This window comes from Penicillium robsamsonii (genome assembly GCF_028829455.1).
Source record: "Penicillium robsamsonii strain IBT 29466 chromosome Unknown utg000006l_segment0_segment0, whole genome shotgun sequence".
NCBI classification, from domain to species: domain Eukaryota; kingdom Fungi; phylum Ascomycota; class Eurotiomycetes; order Eurotiales; family Aspergillaceae; genus Penicillium; species Penicillium robsamsonii.
In genome coordinates, this window is record NW_026643224.1 from 312,608 (window position 1) to 329,639 (window position 17,032).

General features: G+C 48.3%; 6 protein-coding genes across 6 annotated transcripts; 4 read left to right on the plus strand and 2 right to left on the minus strand.

The window, feature by feature from the left end:
• Positions 1-1,213: 1,213 nt before the first annotated feature.
• Positions 1,214-2,224, plus strand: N7447_009843 (GILT family protein; the record flags this gene model as incomplete). Its single annotated transcript, XM_057234105.1, has 2 exons — positions 1,214-1,620; positions 1,702-2,224. The coding sequence occupies 2 exons, from the start codon at positions 1,214-1,216 to the stop codon at positions 2,222-2,224; spliced, it is 930 nt and encodes a 309-aa protein (XP_057081389.1).
• Positions 2,225-2,631: 407 nt separating this feature from the next.
• N7447_009844 (uncharacterized protein) lies at positions 2,632-3,708 on the plus strand (the record flags this gene model as incomplete). Its single annotated transcript, XM_057234106.1, has 3 exons — positions 2,632-2,662; positions 2,744-3,118; positions 3,176-3,708. The coding sequence occupies 3 exons, from the start codon at positions 2,632-2,634 to the stop codon at positions 3,706-3,708; spliced, it is 939 nt and encodes a 312-aa protein (XP_057081390.1).
• Positions 3,709-4,312: 604 nt separating this feature from the next.
• N7447_009845 (uncharacterized protein) lies at positions 4,313-6,140 on the plus strand (the record flags this gene model as incomplete). Its single annotated transcript, XM_057234107.1, has 4 exons — positions 4,313-4,592; positions 4,664-5,319; positions 5,377-5,444; positions 5,504-6,140. 4 exons carry the CDS (start codon positions 4,313-4,315, stop codon positions 6,138-6,140), a joined length of 1,641 nt encoding a protein of 546 aa, XP_057081391.1.
• Positions 6,141-6,926: 786 nt separating this feature from the next.
• N7447_009846 (putative isoamyl alcohol oxidase) lies at positions 6,927-8,618 on the minus strand (the record flags this gene model as incomplete). Its single annotated transcript, XM_057234108.1, has 1 exon — positions 6,927-8,618. One exon carries the CDS (start codon positions 8,616-8,618, stop codon positions 6,927-6,929), a length of 1,692 nt encoding a protein of 563 aa, XP_057081392.1.
• A 490-nt stretch (positions 8,619-9,108) lies between these two features.
• N7447_009847 (uncharacterized protein) lies at positions 9,109-10,385 on the plus strand (the record flags this gene model as incomplete). Its single annotated transcript, XM_057234109.1, has 5 exons — positions 9,109-9,304; positions 9,354-9,421; positions 9,471-9,850; positions 9,906-9,970; positions 10,021-10,385. The coding sequence occupies 5 exons, from the start codon at positions 9,109-9,111 to the stop codon at positions 10,383-10,385; spliced, it is 1,074 nt and encodes a 357-aa protein (XP_057081393.1).
• A 430-nt stretch (positions 10,386-10,815) lies between these two features.
• On the minus strand, positions 10,816-16,520 carry N7447_009848 (putative DEAD/DEAH box helicase; the record flags this gene model as incomplete). Its single annotated transcript, XM_057234110.1, has 4 exons — positions 10,816-13,918; positions 13,966-15,728; positions 15,782-16,436; positions 16,495-16,520. The coding sequence occupies 4 exons, from the start codon at positions 16,518-16,520 to the stop codon at positions 10,816-10,818; spliced, it is 5,547 nt and encodes a 1,848-aa protein (XP_057081394.1).
• Between the last annotated feature and the right edge of the window lie 512 nt (positions 16,521-17,032).

Consider the following 17,032-nt stretch of genomic DNA (forward strand, 5'->3'; position numbering starts at 1 on the left):
TCCATAGATATGATCCGATATAATAGAAGTGTTAAATTATATGAAAGTTGTAAGACAGAGAGTAAATATATAAGAGATGAGATGCGACCATCGGAAGGTACGAGGCGATGCGACGCTGCTCGGGGACAAGTTGAGCACCCCGGGACATGACTTTCTATTGGAGAAAACTCTACTTGGGATTTAATCTCCCCTCTTTAACAGCCTTCTAAATCAATCGAAGTCTATGTAACCCTACTTTAAGTATATCCGGCTAAAGCCCTTCCCTACTAAAGTAAGTAGCGATTATCCAGCCAAGCCAATTTCTCCATTCTTGGCATTGGCAGTCTCAAGATTAGACGAAACACACGAGCCTGCGAGGCGTTTGAAAAGCGCTTCTGCGGATACTAATATACAGATAGTACTACCTCTTTACGACAAGGATCATTGGTGGGGTCGAAGGTTTCCGGCTTGGACAAAACGCGCCAAAGTATCGCCAAAGTATCGCCAAAGTATTGTGTTCCAATGTTGTTATTTGTTCGATACGAGCCTCGCCTAACTTCCATATACTACTCGTGGCACTCGCGTGGTGATCGGGCCGGGCATACCCGTATTCAGATGCAGGTGCATCTCGCAACGCTTTGAGTCAACGGGGATGAACCCGTTCGCAGGGTCTCGATCATTCGCTGGCACCCGCCACAGCAGGCTGTCAGATCTTACGGGAGTCGGGTCAAACTACCCTGTTCTCGTGTTTGACATAATCCTATACAACGTAGAATTCATTAATGAGGGTTTCATATACGAGCCTCAAAGCACGCGACCATAAGCCATTATGCACGGTCTGTCCACAGACCATGTCTAACAAATCCCGGTGTTTCTAGCCTTGGGCCATTTGAACTAAGCTAGTTGATGCCCCATACAAATCGCCTCCGAAGTCGGAGCGTAGCCTAATCTGACGAATAAATATGGCCTGGACCGGCATACGTAATGTAGAATATTGATGGGCACCCATTTAAGCATTTAGGAGGGGACAAGGCCCTATATTTCGACCAAAACAATACATAATATTAATAATCGCAGGGCTGCATCTAGGAATCTCCAAGGCTTTATTTTAGTTAATGGCTGAGGCAAGGTGGAAGATCTTATGTAATGGCCTTGGCAGCCCTGCTTATGGAGGGAGCTCCTGACTCTCCACATGATCTTATCAAAACAACGTCACTTCTGATTTTGCCCCATCATGGAGAAACTACCGTTCCACTCCAAGGGATATGGGGACACCCTTGAATCGACAAACCCCGATCGTCGTGCGCGTTCTAGCACAACCACTTATTTGTGCCGCATCGGTGTTATCGCATTGCTCTTCATCGGCTACCTTGTGCTTCTAAGCCCATCTTCCCCATGTACTGGAATAGCCCACCAGACGGAGAGCTATAAAGCTGAGGTTCAAGAAGAGTATGACAACTCCTTACAGCTGGGACCCTTTGCTTCTGAAGCACAGAAGACATTCGAGCAAACTAAGATACCACTGGAGGCTCATATTATGAGCAAATGCCCAGATGCTAAGGCCTGCTTACAAAAACTTGTTCTACCTGCCATGGAAAAAATAAGTGACAAGGTGGACTTCAAATTATCATTTATTGCTAGGTGAGCATCAAATCAGGTATCGAGAGGAACCGATGTTACCAGACCCCCATTTTAAACATTTAACTAACGATATAACAACAGCGTGTCTAAAGATTCCGAAGAGATAGAGTGCATGCATGGCCCAGGTGAATGCATCGGTAACATGCTCATGCTCTGTGCGGCCAACCTCCCTTTCCCTCCCACTGCGGACGAAGCGTCTCTTCCATCTAAATACCCACGGACTCCTATTATCCGGTCGCTAGGATTCGCAAATTGTCTGATCAATGACTATGCACGGATCCCAGACCGCGAATTTGTCCACCAGTGTGCAATGGAGCATGGGATTGACTTTGACTCCTTAAACAAGTGTGCAAGCCAGCAGAATGATGACCCGAACGATGGCAATGACGGCGGACCACCACTTAGTGGCCTTGCACTGCTGCGCGAAAGCGCTACGCACGGCGAACAACTCGGTGTCAAGACTAGTTGTACCGTGCGTCTCGACGATGCCGTGTGGTGCATCCGCGATAGCAACGAATGGAAGAACTGTGCCCAAAATGGGAAAGGCAGCCAACCCTCAGCCCTGGTCGACCAAGTCGAAAAGCTCTGGAAGGAGAGAAACTGAGGCTTAGATGGATACTTTATCGTTCATACCCTGCATTCATTCCCATATTATAGGATATGACAACTCAGTGTAACCGATAATCCCTTACTACGTATCTAGGTATGTCTGATATCAATCTGTGGACTCAGAGGGCTTTTCTACCTACGACATAGGCACAGCATAGCTACAGCATGGTAGCCAGGCTGTAGTACGTAAACGCTGCAAAGCTATTGGGAGTTCCGCGATTCTAGCTCTCGCTAATACATGGGAAGGAAGGGCAAGTATCTAGCTGCCTACCTGTTCCATTGCCATTGTTGTTTGATCAGATCTCGGAGTTTCTTTCTTCTCTTTCCTCTTTCTCCCTCCTCACTTCTCGCCATCTTCATCAACACCGCGCGGTTATCGTTGTTGCCGCGTAGAACTTCGCAATGCCGTCACCATCTCATCCCAAAAAGCGCGGTAGGTTGCTTCTGGTTTTGAACCCACCCGTATTCGACTCCCACATGGTCATCTTACTAATGATGCGAATGACTTCTCTAGACATCAAGCGTGTCGTGTCGCGCGGGCTGCATGGTAAGGAGGACAGTTTGTACCTCAAGTGGAGTGTGGTGATGAATCCAAGCGAGATCCTACAAGAACTTGTTGGCAACCGTGAGCATGCTCGGGCTCTCTTCCACGGATTGAGGCGCCAGGTCAAATCCATCCGCCATCGCTCGCAGTCCTACGATGATGGCCAGGTCACGATCTACGACCGCGTTCTCCTTCGTCTCTATGATGAGGGGCACACCATGCAACACTACGGTCTGCTTGAATTCTACCTGGCCGAGTATCTGGGGACTAAGAACTGTCACTCAGAGGATGAGAGCAACGCTGTAATTGCTGCCCATTTTGCTGCCCAGCACATTCTGGATAATGGTCCGTCGCTACGCCTTGATGAAATTTACTTTTATGTATTCTAACACCAGCTACCAGGCCCTATCCCTAAAATACCAATCCTTGAAGCCGATGCCGTAGAAGGCGCCACAGAAGACACCAAGTCTAGCAAGTCACCACAGAGCTCTGGTGAATCCAAGTCACACCATATCGACAAGCTCATTCGGGTGTACCAGAAGGCCAAGGCTGACTACTACATCCTTGAAGTCACCGAGAGCCACCGCGAGCGAACAAACAGCGTCCGATTCCTCCGTGACACCGCCGAGAACCTCCTGCGATACCTAAAGTCAGTCGACAAAGACAACGATCTGATTCCCGAAATCGAGGACATTATTCAGGTCAGCCAGGCACATGCAAACCAGCTCGCGGGCGGTCGCAAGCGCAAATTCGAACACACGGATAATGACTCAAGGGGCAGTTCAAGCCTCAGCCCCTACCGACCTTATGGATATTATGGGGACCACCGTGCAGGATACAACCGCTGGGACCGATATGTTCCTGAAAATGACACATGGGACCATGACCACAAGGGTGCATGGGATCATAGTCACGTCAACAGAAGAAATGGATGAGATAGCCGTACCTTCGACTCCTACCGTCCTTAGGCTCACTGCGGGATCTGAGCTCCTAGTCGAAGGATACATTCTGAATTATGAGGTTATCTCTTTCCTCGTTAATGCTTGGGAAAAGTACAACCCATTATGTACTAGAAGAAATTCAAATATCAGCTCAATTCTACAAGCAAACATCCTCCTACTCCTACTCCTACTTGTAGAAGAGGTGGTTGAAGTATATAATCCCGAACCATGGTCGCTAATAAAGCCAAGCTCCACGCTAAGCTACTCTCATCTTAGCGCCAATTATAAACCCACGTGTATGGATGACATAATCCACCGCAGAAGCCCGGGCCTGGAGACCCATGCCCAGGTGATCAACATCGGTCACCCGGTCTCGCGAATCGAGGGGAAGTTATTTTCTTTCTTTTATTTCGATCTCAGAGAAGAGGTACTCTCTGCCCTAATGGAGACTATATCTCACCGATCAGGCTCCTAGACCGACTGTGTTACTCCCGAGAAATGGCAGACCTTCATCCCTCCGCCGCGGGGAATAATGCATCTTCCACCAGCTCCAGCACATCCTCAAACCCACAATTTACTCCGGTATCGTATGGCTCAGATGAAGACCATCCAGTGCCGGGGCCCGCAAAATCCCCCCATAGGCTCATTGCGACTGGAGACCAACTTCGATGACCATGTAGACGTTGGCGACCCTCTATCCGATTTCGAGAACGACGGCGACTACAACACCAGAGAGGAGCTTGAGGGTAAACTACCGCGCGGTGGTTTGGGCCCGAGGTACACACTAGAGGAGGAGAGCGAGGTAGTGAGGAGATTTGATCGACGGCTGGTCCCGTTTCTAGCTCTTCTCTACTTGCTCTCCTTCCTAGACCGCTCAAGTATGTTTGGTTATTTCGCACAGCGAAATTTTTCCCCTGAGATTGCAAGCATGTACTGATAATAAACCTAGACATTGGAAATGCAAAGATAGCAGGACTACAAGACGATCTACAACTGTCATCTTCACAATATGAATGGCTACTTACCGCTTTTTACATTACTTACATTCTCTTTGAATGGATGACACTGATGTACCGTGTTGTTCCCCCGCATATTTATATCTCTCTATGTGTGTGTGGATGGGGACTTGTCGCGTCATTCCAGTGTCTGGCTACTTCTTTTGAGGGGCTGGTTGTTCTTCGGGCATTACTTGGAATCACTGAGGCGGCTTTTGGACCGGGTGTTCCATTTTACCTGTCTTTGTTCTATCGCAGGCATGAGCTGGCTTTCCGCAATGGACTGTTTATCTCAGCAGCACCGCTCGCGACATCTTTTGCTAGCAGTCTGGCCTACTTAATTGTCAGGTTTAGCAGTGATGGCCCCATTTCACCGTGGCGAACTCTATTCCTCGTGGAGGGGTTTCCGAGCGTCATTGTTGCGGTGTTTGCTTGGTTTTTGATACCGGATTCCCCTGGTCGGGCTCGATTCCTGAGTCGCCGACAAAGGGTGGTAGCTCAGCAGCGCCTCGAAGAGAACACAGCCGATTACGAGCAACCATATGGAAGCCGATTTAACTGGCGGGAAATTTTGAAGACTGCAGCGGATCCCAAGGCTTATATGGCTGCCGTGAGTTCTTATCTCTCTTCTAGATTGCGCAAAGCAGTTCTAACACATTTATTACAGTTTATGTTCTTCAGTTGCAACGTTGCTTTCAGCTCAATGCCTGTCTTCTTGCCCACTATCATTAAAGAGTATGTCATGCACCGGCATCCATTCCTCATCTTGACAACCAACTTATGTCCCTTTGCAGCATGGGATATTCCTCCTTACAAGCCCAAGCCCTCTCGGCACCTCCCTATCTCATCGCCTTTGTCGTAGTCCTCCTTACCGCATACGCGTCAGACCGCAGCCGCTCCCGAAGCCCATACTTAATAGCCCACGCCCTCATCTCATCACTCGCTTATTTAGCGATCGCAGCAACGGGATATTTCCACTCACACCTGCCACAATGGCTTCACATATCCATCCGCTACATCTGTGTCTACCCCGCCACGGCCGGGTTCTTCTCCGCAATCACCCTCATCATAACATGGTCGATGGATAACCGCGTCGAAAAGGAAGGCAAGGGCGCGAGCATTGCCATTCTCAATATCATCGGACAGTGTGGGCCACTGCTCGGGACTAGACTGTATCCTGAGACTGACGGGCCGTGGTATATTCGGGGCATGGCTACTTGCTCGTTTTTTATGGTTGTTGTTGCGATCTTGGCTGTGGGGCTGCGGATTCTTCTACAGAGGATGAATCGGGCGGCTGCGGAAACAACCTATACTATTGTACAGGCTGGTCCTGTTGATCAAGGCGAAGAGCGGGATGTGCTTATGGGTGGTGGGCGGAGGGACGACTTGGAGCATTCGACTGGGGATAGAAGGCTTGTGTATATCATATAGTTGATGCAATAATGACCGCTCAAGCTTCCTCTATTTTCGTCAAGTTAAATCTACTGATGTTCTATCATACCCCCATTTCAATCTACGTGCGCTTGGCTTACTATGTTTCTCTGCATGTACGCCAGACCGAGAAGGAAAAATTGTATGTTTTCCCCCTCACTTTGCTGCCCTGGGGTCGTTGGCCGCACACCCCTTAGAAGAGATCCTCGGCCTCTTTCTGTTAGCCACCGGGACTTCATTGCAAAGGGACATGAAGCGACGAGCAGCTTCATCCGATGGAATAACGTGGGGAGTCTCGTGATGCTCAACGAATTCGCGCAACGTTTGAATCTCTTCCGCCGTTGGTAGGTCTTCATCGTGGTAGAAGTGCTCCCACTCATTATCTGGGGCTGAGGACCTAGACCGGGCACTTGACAATGTTTACTGTATAAACAGTGTCTCAAGGACCGGAAAATGGGAAGTAGAAAGCGGAGAGTAGAAATGGGAGAAAGATGTCGGGAAGGCTGGGTGCAGAATAGAAAAACCACCGAAGAAATGGTGATCGTCCAAAGAGAAACATTAGAGAATGGCACCTGCATAGAAGCTGAGCACTGACAATGAGTCTAGAATCCCTCACGGGGAGGAGGGGAAGTGCAAGAGTAAGAAAGAATCACAGAAATAAAAAGTAAGAACCCCAAAGACACTGAATAAGGCGAGGATTTCATAGTCGTGCAGAGTCTGTACATGGTGTATAAAGTCTACATAATATGTACGCCGGAGTGTGTATATTTCGCGTTTCTTTTGAAATCAAAGCAGCCCACCGAAGGACGAATCGGCAACCTGTGACTCCTTCCAGCCAACACACTTCCAGCAACTCAACAAACCCTTGGGATCATATCTCTTCTTAATGCTCACCAATCTCTCATAGTTATCACCCCACCATGCCTCGACCCAATTAGTCGTGAACGGGTTGGCCTCGTTGCTGTACGCGCCACTGCCAGGGGTAATGCCCTCAATAACGGCGGTCATGTTTTGAATGGACTTGATCTTCTGTTTCCGGGTGGGAAGGGTAGCATTCCACTCCCAGGAGGCACCAGATCCCAACTCCCAGATAGCTTCACGCCAGGCGGGAGAAGCACTAGTTGATCCTTCGGTGTAGTTGTACAGCACTGGTCCGACGACAGGGATGTAAGGCGTCTGGCCCAGTGATTGGATGATTGCGAAGTAGTCCATGAGGTTCTTGCGACCCTCATGAGTCTTGAAGATGGAGCGGGGGATCAGTCGGCTTCCGGGGAAGCGAGTGACACCGACAGCGACAGAGGTGGTCTTGACGTATTTCTCGTAAAAGGGGTACCAAGAAGTGAATTCTTCGATGGTGGCGGAGCCGCCGTTTGCTTTGGCATAGGCGATTACGCTTGCCAGTGAGACCTTGGCTTGCTTGATGGAAAGGAAAGGAGAAACGTTGACGAGCGTGTTACCGGTGATGTGGCCGCCCCACCCTTCCTGTCCCCATTTAAGGGTGTTGTTGACGACGATCTCCATGAACGGAAGCACGTTGGTGGAGTTACTGGGGAACTTGATGTTGGCAGCAACAAAGCGGATCGCAGGCTCGACATGGTGAGTGCTTTCGAGGACTACGCCAAAGGTTCCACCACCGCCACCGCGGAGGGCCCAGAAGAGGTCGGGGTTCTGGAATTCATTGGCAGTGCGGTAGACACCATCTGGGGTAACGATCTTGAACTCGAGGACACGGTCAACACCGAGACCGTACACGGGGCTCAAGATGGAATGGCCGCCGTTTTGCACCCAGCCGCCTGAGACACCGACGGTGGGTGAGTAGCCGCCAAGTATGGTTACATTGTTTTTCTGTGCAAATTTGTACGCCTCGTCGAAGTTGACTCCGGCGCCGACGGTGATAGCTTTATATCTGCGAGCAGTATCCTTGGAGCCGCGGGGAGCAAAGCTCGCACTGTAGTGCATCGATCGCAGGTTTCGCGTCCAAAGGGATAGCGTATCACGGCCACTGCTGCGGGTGAGGTAATCATGGCCACTATTTTTGACGACGAGCTGCTTGCCGGAGCAGTTGGAGTACTTAAAAGCTTCAATCACATCCCTTGCGCTTTGGACTTCAAGATAGTGAGAGGGTAAATTGCCCTGACGGCAGGTGGTATTCACGAACGCCAAGGGATCTATGGGATTGCTGCTGTCGAGGAGACACTGGTCACTAGGATCGGATGCCCACATTTCATCCTGGTTGTTCATGTAGCCATTAGGCGAATTTGTTCGCAGCCATGGATCTGCGTAGTTCGCCTGGATAGCAGCGCAGGCCGCATTATCGCGAGCGACCGGTTTCCCATTATAGCTGGAGAAACAAGGCAAAGAGAAAGGAGTGAGGTGTTTGATGCGTCCTCCAACTGTTACATTGAAGTTATCCAAAGTGCATGCCGAAGTAGAGTTTAGTAAGGCCAATAGGACAAGCCCGGATAACGTGGCCAACATTCTTGGCGATTGCAGACAAAAAGGATGGAAATCACAACAAAACAATACTCAAGGTAGAAATCTATTTTGAACTAGGATCAGGTACACTAAGATACACTAATATCCACTAATATGAACTGGGATGCACTAAGATGCACTAAGATGCACCAGAAAAGGTACGATCGGAGAGTGTCTTGGATATTGCACTCTAATTAAACCAGTTTAGGCAAATGATCATCAATGATATCTATATCATTGGCTGAGAACTTTTATTCAAAACTATCTTATAAACCCAATGATCAAAAAAGAAAATGATTTCACTCGTAATTTCACTGCATCCAATGAATGGAAGTAAAACGAGTGATGACCTCAGGCCCGAATCTTAATATCTTAACTTTTCTGCTCAAAAAACCACACCCTGGCAAAAATTTCCGATTACATGAGGGAAATGTCGATCCTCCTATTCTTCTAATATTTGCATCTTGAACCTCAAAATGTTTCTATCTGCAATATGGAGCACAAGACCAATACATATTGGAAAAATGTCCTCACTATCGTGCCGATAGTAGGGGCGGGTGTGGCGAGTATCATTTACCTGTTACGCCTCTACTGCAGGCGAACGAAAGCTGTGGGGTTTCACCTGGAAGATTATCTAATGGGTGTTGGTCTGATCCTCTCCTACTGTGTTACAGCTTTTGTAGTATTTAGTGAGTATTTTTTTTCACACATTCCCGGACACTATACTAACTATACAAGCCGCCTTCAATGGCGTCGGCCTGCCGGTCGCCTCGCTCCCCAAATATGAACGGAAGCATGTTCAATTTGTATGTTATTGCATTACCTTATAGCGTGGGAACATCTAACATTGCACAGGGATCATGGATGATACAGAAGTTCTGGGCCCCATCAATCGCCTTTGTTAAGATCTCGATTGTCGTCTTTATCAAACGACTCTTGGGCTCGATCCGTGCATACGTCGTTATTTCCAACTGTCTGATTGGGTTTATCGCCACATGGGCTCTCGCTGCCCTGTTGGTTAATATTTTTCAATGCACACCGGTGCAATACTACTACAACAAAGACTTGAAAGGACACTGCATGGGGGGACAGGTTCAATTCTTCCAGTCTATGGGCTCAATCGCATTGATTGAAGATGTTATCATTCTCTGTCTGCCAATTCCTGTGTTTTGGAAGTTACAGATCAATAATCGGCAAAGATTAGCATTGATACTGGTGTTTTCTCTGGGTGGACTGTGCGGACCCCCTCAACAAAATGATATATCGATTCCTTCTAATGACGAATTGCAGTGTCTGTATCTTCAGTCTGATGCGCCTGGTTGAATTTCGCAAATTCGAGCTAACAGACCTTGCGGGTTCGTTCCTACCCCAGCTCATAAAATGACTCCCAACTAACATCATCCAGCCTCAAGCGCCAAAGAGTCCATCTGGACTTGCCTCGAACTCGACGTGGCCATCATTTGCGGCTGCCTTCCATTCCTTAACCCACTCGTGCAAGGCGTCCGCAGCAAAGTCAGAACTGACGCCTCAAAATATCAATCCCGACCTTCGACCGGGTCTAACCTCCATTTACACACGCGGGGAAACAAAGGCAATTTTCGAGAGCTTGGTAGTGATTGCGGAGCGTCAGCGAACTCAAATAGTCGCAATGCTATGGCTACGGCAAGTCGACAGAGCTCAGATGTGGAAAATAATAGGCAAAATGTGGATGGGCGGTCCGACGCATGGGTGTATAGTGAGGATTCGGCGAATCGCATGGGAAGGGAATGAACATCCCCCGAGCCGAATCGACCTGGAGACTGGCCTTGGGATGTTATTGCGAGCATATCCGTAGCATAATTTATAATAGAGGTGATTAGATATCCGTGACCTAAGCGTCTATCTTCTGCTGGGGTATCAGGTCGAAATAGAGTATCGTAAAAAGATGACTTCCCCAGCGGCCACTTTTGAAAACTGATATCGCTAGGATAGGTGGGAGGCATTGTGACAGGAGGATGGATGATAGGAGGTTGAAGGGTATTTTATATAAGATTGGTCAGTGATGCAAGCACGTAATACTCTAGAGGAGCTAATATAATGAGGAGTGGGTAGAGCCTCTGATTTTAGTACTTTTAGATATCTCTTACTTTAGAAATCCCTCACTTCAGATAATTCTCAATTTAGTATCTAGTTGTAGTATCTTATTTCTCATAACACATTCTTAAGCCCACATAGCCTTGAACTTGGTATCAAACTCAGTGTGCAGTTCTTTGAAAGCCTTGGCAACCAGGAACATAGATCTGTGAGACTTGTCCACTGGCTTGTCTTGCGTAGCCTTGACCCCGTTAGTTGTATCTGTGGGAGCATCGGTGGCGTCATCCCAGCTTTCATCCAGCTCCTCGTCCTCCATCTCATCCTCCCAGCTATCCACCACAACCTTCTTCGCTCGCGGACGAGCGGCGGGGACGGGGGCAGCCGCCGCCTGAATGTTGTTTGGTTTCACAGGCAACTTTCCAGCATTTTCAGCCTCGATCTGATCAACGGCCTTGTCATCCACGAGATTCTCGTAATCATCACCGCCGCCAGCAACATCGAGCATGTCCGCGCCGATGTTGCCTCCAGGCTTGAGGAATCCTTCGATGCTGGCCTTGATTGTTGCCAAAGTCAACGAGAAGTCGTTCAGCACAAACCAGATGTCTCCACGGCGGATGCGGTTTGCAGTCTCCAACTGAGAAACACTTCCGTGCTTGAAGAAGTCATACAGGTATGCATTGAGAGGGGCCGCGTTCTCGTTGGTGTCAACGGGCACATATGGAATGACGGAATCCTCAATCCAAACGCCACTGCGAACCATCTGACTGAGTTCGAAGACGGTGCTGCATTCGTCTCCATTTCCTGAAAGGGCGAAGAATGGGGATACGATTGACGGGGAGATGTGCTCCAACCCTGAGAGGCCGAGTTTCTCGGAGTTATTTTCTCCACCGCATTTGGTTCCACTGAATGGTAGCGAACGGTCTGGTTCGCTGACGTGCTGCTTAACAAAGGTGGAGACGTAGCCAGTGTAGATGTCCCGGACCTGTCTATTGTGAGCACGTAGGGCGGACGCTGCTTTTCTCGGTAAAGGTGGAAGAGCCACAGCTGAGGAGAGCTTCTTTTCTGCGCTCTGGAACACTTCCAAGGTGGAGGCTCGCAGGGGAATACGCCCGAAAAGGTGAGCCATGACCAGCATCAGAGAATGAACAGTCTTTTTGGGCTTCGTCTCTATGTCCTGGCAGAGATCTTGGAGGTATCCCGAATTCAATAGGGCATGGAAAGCAAAGCTAGAATTCTCTGTGTAGTACAGATGCGAGATACAGCCCGCAAAATTGGTAGCCATACCTGTACCGCTAAGAAGATTATTCCGTCTGAGGTATTCGATAGAGAATCGGAGATGGTGGAGCACGGTTTCCTTCATCTCAGGGCCACCGAGGTGGATTCGAGGACTTGAGAGTATCGAGTTGATCGATTTCACGGCAGACGGAGCTTGCTTTGAGCCCTGTAGTAAGATGAACAGCCGTAGCACCAGACTTGTTGTGATGGGGAAATGTCCGTTAAGACTTGGCAGTCTCGAGCTAATCAGTCGTTGCACCTTGGATGGTGGAACGTGCTGGAAAACGACATTTCCCAGCACGTCAAATCCACGACGTCCAGCTCTTCCGGCGGCTTGTCGGAAATTCAGGGCTGTCAAGAAAATGGAATCGCCCGAGAAGACGACCGTCTTACAAGGCATATTGATACCCAGGGCCAAAGTACCAGTAGCAATCACGACACGCAAAAAGCCCTTCCTAAAGAGTATCTCACAAACTTGACGGTACTTGCGGTTCATACCAGCGTGGTGGACACCGATTCCTCGCTCTAGACCATCAATCAACCATTGAGGCACCGAGCGCCACTGCAGCTGCTTGGCATAGACATAAAACTCGGAAGCGGTGACCTTCTTGAAGTCAGCCAAATGGAATCCATCCACAGGCCTCTTCGGGTCGAAAAGATCAAGCCAGCCGAAATCAGCAGATGCTGATTCCTTGGCTTGCTCTGCCTTGGAAGTTGGCTCTTCGTCGGCGTTTCCACTTGGCTTCTTCTTGGTAGCCCTTTCAAGCTTCTTCTTTGCGGAATTCTTGGATGTCTTCCATGCTTCCCATTTGGCAATCTTGGATTTCCATACCGGACTCTCTTCCTTCCATTTTGTCTCGGCCTTTTGTAGCTGTGCCAACAACTCTTGGCAGATATCTTCACACTTACCGCGGTCGTAATTGAAGAATAGCGCGGGGAGAGCATTCTGAGCGTGTAGCGAGGAGATCAAAGGAAGGGTTGTGTCGAGCAGGTTATCGTTCAGCGTATCAGATAAGCCATTCATCCGAGATACCTGTTTTGACAAGTCCTCCTCTTTTTTGATTGCAAACCCTGCTGGGTGCTCAAGATTGACCAAAAGTGTCTCAAATGGAGATTCTTGGTTTTTCATCCACTCTCCCAACACCTTTTTGAGTTGTTTTTGCCATTCTATGATGTGCACCTTTTGGATGACAACATTCGAGAAAAAGGTGGACGGATCCAGAGATGGGTCAACGGGGAACTGCTTTGTTTGAAGATCATTCATTGCTTTCCACAAAGTGAAGCAGTCACGTGGCTCAAAGTCAAGATCATCTGGGATCGATCTGGAGCGGTCCAGCAGGCTGGTGACAGGATGCACAAACGTCATATCATCGGATCCCTCTAGGCCCAAACGGGCCAAGCTAGGGGTACTGGAAAACCCTTTGAAGGAGAAGTCACCAGAAGGCTCGTACACGTACTTTCGCAGATCCGAATAACGGTGCTGGTGCTGGATCATCTTGAGGTCGAATCCATTGGTTTTCTGGGCAAGATCTAGCCAGTTGTAGAATTCCTGGGGATTTCCGACGGTAGCCGAGAGAGCGATAATCGGGCATGGGGACATCAGAAGCAGTTGTTCCCAAACGACACCATCCTCAGCCTGACCAATGCAATGAATCTCATCAAAAATAATACGTCTCAAGCGAGGAGTCCATGCATTGGCGTTCGAGGGATTAAGCAGCATGGTCTGAAGAATCTGGGGAACCGTGATGAGAATTTGGCATCCCTGGGGGTTATTGATGCGATAGTCTCTTGTGTGAATGGCCCAAACGGACTTTCCACTAGTTTTGGCAGGGAATGATTTGGAGAATCGGGCTTGCACCTCGGCTGCGATCTGATTGACAAGAGCCTTTGTGGGGGCAACATAGACAAGAATTCCATCGTTATCTTCTTTCAAAATCTGTCTCATCGCGTAGAAACTGACGAATGTTAGCATGATTCTGAACCAGAACATATTGCGACTTACGAGATGAATGTTTTTCCTGCACTTGTTGGGGCCACGATGAATGCGCTCTTCTTTGCATCGATCTGGTCCAACACTTCACGCTGCCAGCGATCGGGCGCAAAATCAGGCGTCCGGGAGTCGGGCATTGAGTCTATGCTGCGTTCCATGAAAGGCCCACCGTGTTGAAGCTGGAATTCAACTGGGCTCATCTCGATACTCATGCTGGGTGCTGCTTTAGGGATCTTGAACGACGGGAAAGATAGTTTCTGTTCACAATCGGCATGAAGCTGAGCAGGTGGCAAACCAAGTATTTGACAGACTGTCGAGACATATGTGACAATATCGGATGAGATGCCTTGCTTGATTTTCGCGAGGGAAGTGACAATCTCCCAAATGCGTGTCACGACCAACATGTACTTTTTACTCTGCACATTTGTGCGTTCGACAAAGAGAAGGCGTAGCAATGTATCGATCATGCAAGTCAAAACTTCAGGTTCAAGAACTTGTCGACTATCTTTAGGAAGACTAGTCAAGTATCCGTTGAGCTTTGTAAAACGAGTCACAAGATCATCGATGAGAGCGAATTCGTCATTATACACGTTTTTCCACTTCTGTCTCTGTTTTTGCGTTACCTCCATTGCTTTTTGATGAACGAATGCTGCGGCCATCTCTTTTGTGGATGGTTTGCCAGACTTGGAGTGAGATTTCTTGTCTGATTTTCCAGCGTCTTTGCTCGCCGGAGGGGTTTGATGAGACTTCTGGCGTGAACTACTGCCGGTTTCAACAACAATCGGCTCCGGCTGTGATGATGAGAGACTTGCAGCATAATCTCTCATCTCGGCCATGAAACGCTGGTTCCGTTTATGGCTTCGCTCAACTTCTTGGGGTGTGAGGATGACTTTCTTTTGATCAAGGGGCTTGGAGCTATGCCAGTGGGTGTCTTCATTCTCCTTGGAAACTTGGCTATCACTCGATTTATCGACTGCGAGGTGAACAGGCTTCAGAATATTATCGAAGACTGCATTGCTAAATGGAAGCACCTTTTCAATGCCATGAGGCTTGGAGATACTTCCATGAGCAGCATCTTCAGAGCCGGCAGCCGCTTCCCCAACCTCTTCGCATTGCAGTGTTGTACCACAAATGCGGTCCAACAGACACGCAAGGGTGTTGAACTGGGTTTGGGTGACCGATGTGATTAATTTTTGGATGCCCGATTCTTCGACCATCCGCTGGACTGCGAAAAACAATGTTCCATCCACGAGGTCAAAAAGATCGCAAAGTAGGTTATGGTCGCTCATTGCTTTATTCCAAAGCTTCGAGCTGAGCAAAACCTGAGCCGTTTTCACGAATTCGTTGAAAAATTTCGAGTTTTTTGGTGCAGTGGTTTGGATTGATCGATCGGACAGTTGAGTGTTTTGCAAAAGTACAATGTGCAAAAGCATAGACTGTGCTTCAATCTTGTTCTTGAGCTTGTCCGCCACGCCGCCCAAAAGCATAGAGCTGAGTGTAGCAACCACAAGATATTGGCGCTGTGACAGCCCAGGCTGCTCAATAAGTGCCTGTTCAAGAACCTTTTTCATCTGAGCCTGGTTTGACGGTTCATTGTTGACGGAGTCATATTCTAGCGCATCCTCTTGGCTGTCTTCAATATTTAATTGGGAGAGGGACTTCCACAAATAATTGGGATCAGTCTCGTTTTGATTGAGCTTTTTAGGATCATCTGTTTCAGGGCCAGTCGGCAAGGGATTTGTTTTAATGGAGCTTTCGATCACCATTGCCATGACCTGCGTATATGATGAGTATCGAGCCCAGTCTTCCGGGGGTTGGAAAAACATACCTTTGTGTCACGGAACTCGAGGGTATTGAGAAGAGCAAGATTGTATCCGTGGACAACAAACCAGTAGATCATCGTGCGGAGCTTAAATCTTGAGATCTCGCCACGCTTATCGATAAGAGAACCTTTGGTGTCACCATCTTCGAAGTCGCTGCTATCAGAATCACTTTCAGAATCGCTGCTATCGATATCACTAGCAGTATCATCCCCGCGGTCAGAAACCCCGCCGTCATGACACATAAACAAATATGCCCCCGACTCTACCAGATGAGCTTTGAACTCATCGGATTGGAAGCTATCAAACCTCAGGGCTCGGAAGAATTGTGACGGTTGGACGCGGACAGAAACAAGATGTTGTATAATTGCCTCTCGGGTAAGGAGGTACCTCGCGTGGAGGTCTCTGTGAACTCCTTTGGGAATACATAATGGGGCATTCTCGGCGAAAAAGACAACCTCGAAGAAACACTTGCGCTGTTGAAGCTTTTGTAGCAACTTCTCAGCAAGGTAAGTTGCATGCAAGACCTGGAAGCCCGGGTTGAAGTCAAGTTTCTCGTTGGAGAAGCATTGGAGTAGAAGCGAATCTCCTTCGATTATGAAAAGCTCGTCACCAACAAAGTCACCGACGAGGTCAACGACTCGAGAGTCTAGGTTATTGTACCTTTATTCGAAAATTAGTAAAACGAGCTGGTTCCAAGAGCTGGAAAGCCAATGCTCACCAGTCTAGCACAACATGGCGATCCATTATGTTCTCAATATTTCGATAATTGGATAGTTTGCCTAGATGGCTAGATATAGACTGTTAGTATCGAGATTGGAGTATTGACATTCTGAAGCACAGACATGAGCCGGTTAGGCTAAGCTAGGAGAGCAAGGGAAAGAGCACACAGGAAGGAGAGGGTAAAATGAAAGCTTGGGAGAAAAAATATTGTGAAATGTAATCAAATAGTCAAAAGGAGGGGCATCAAACAGGATATATTCCTATTGCGGATGCGGTCATTCGCTAGCTCGCCAACAAACAGCTTACCTAGGATAATCAGTGTAAGGGAACTCTGGCTCATTTGCTTCTATAATCTGGCGTAAAGACAGTCTCTAGGATAGTTGGAGCTATTGAATTATTTCGGGTTGTAACAGTGAAGGGATTTCGGGCAGAAAAGTCGATGACCGCCTTTTCCAGTATACGATATACGGGCAAACTACATCGATCAAAACGGAGCAGACATCCGGTTGTGAAATAAATTGTGGCGTGTAATAAGC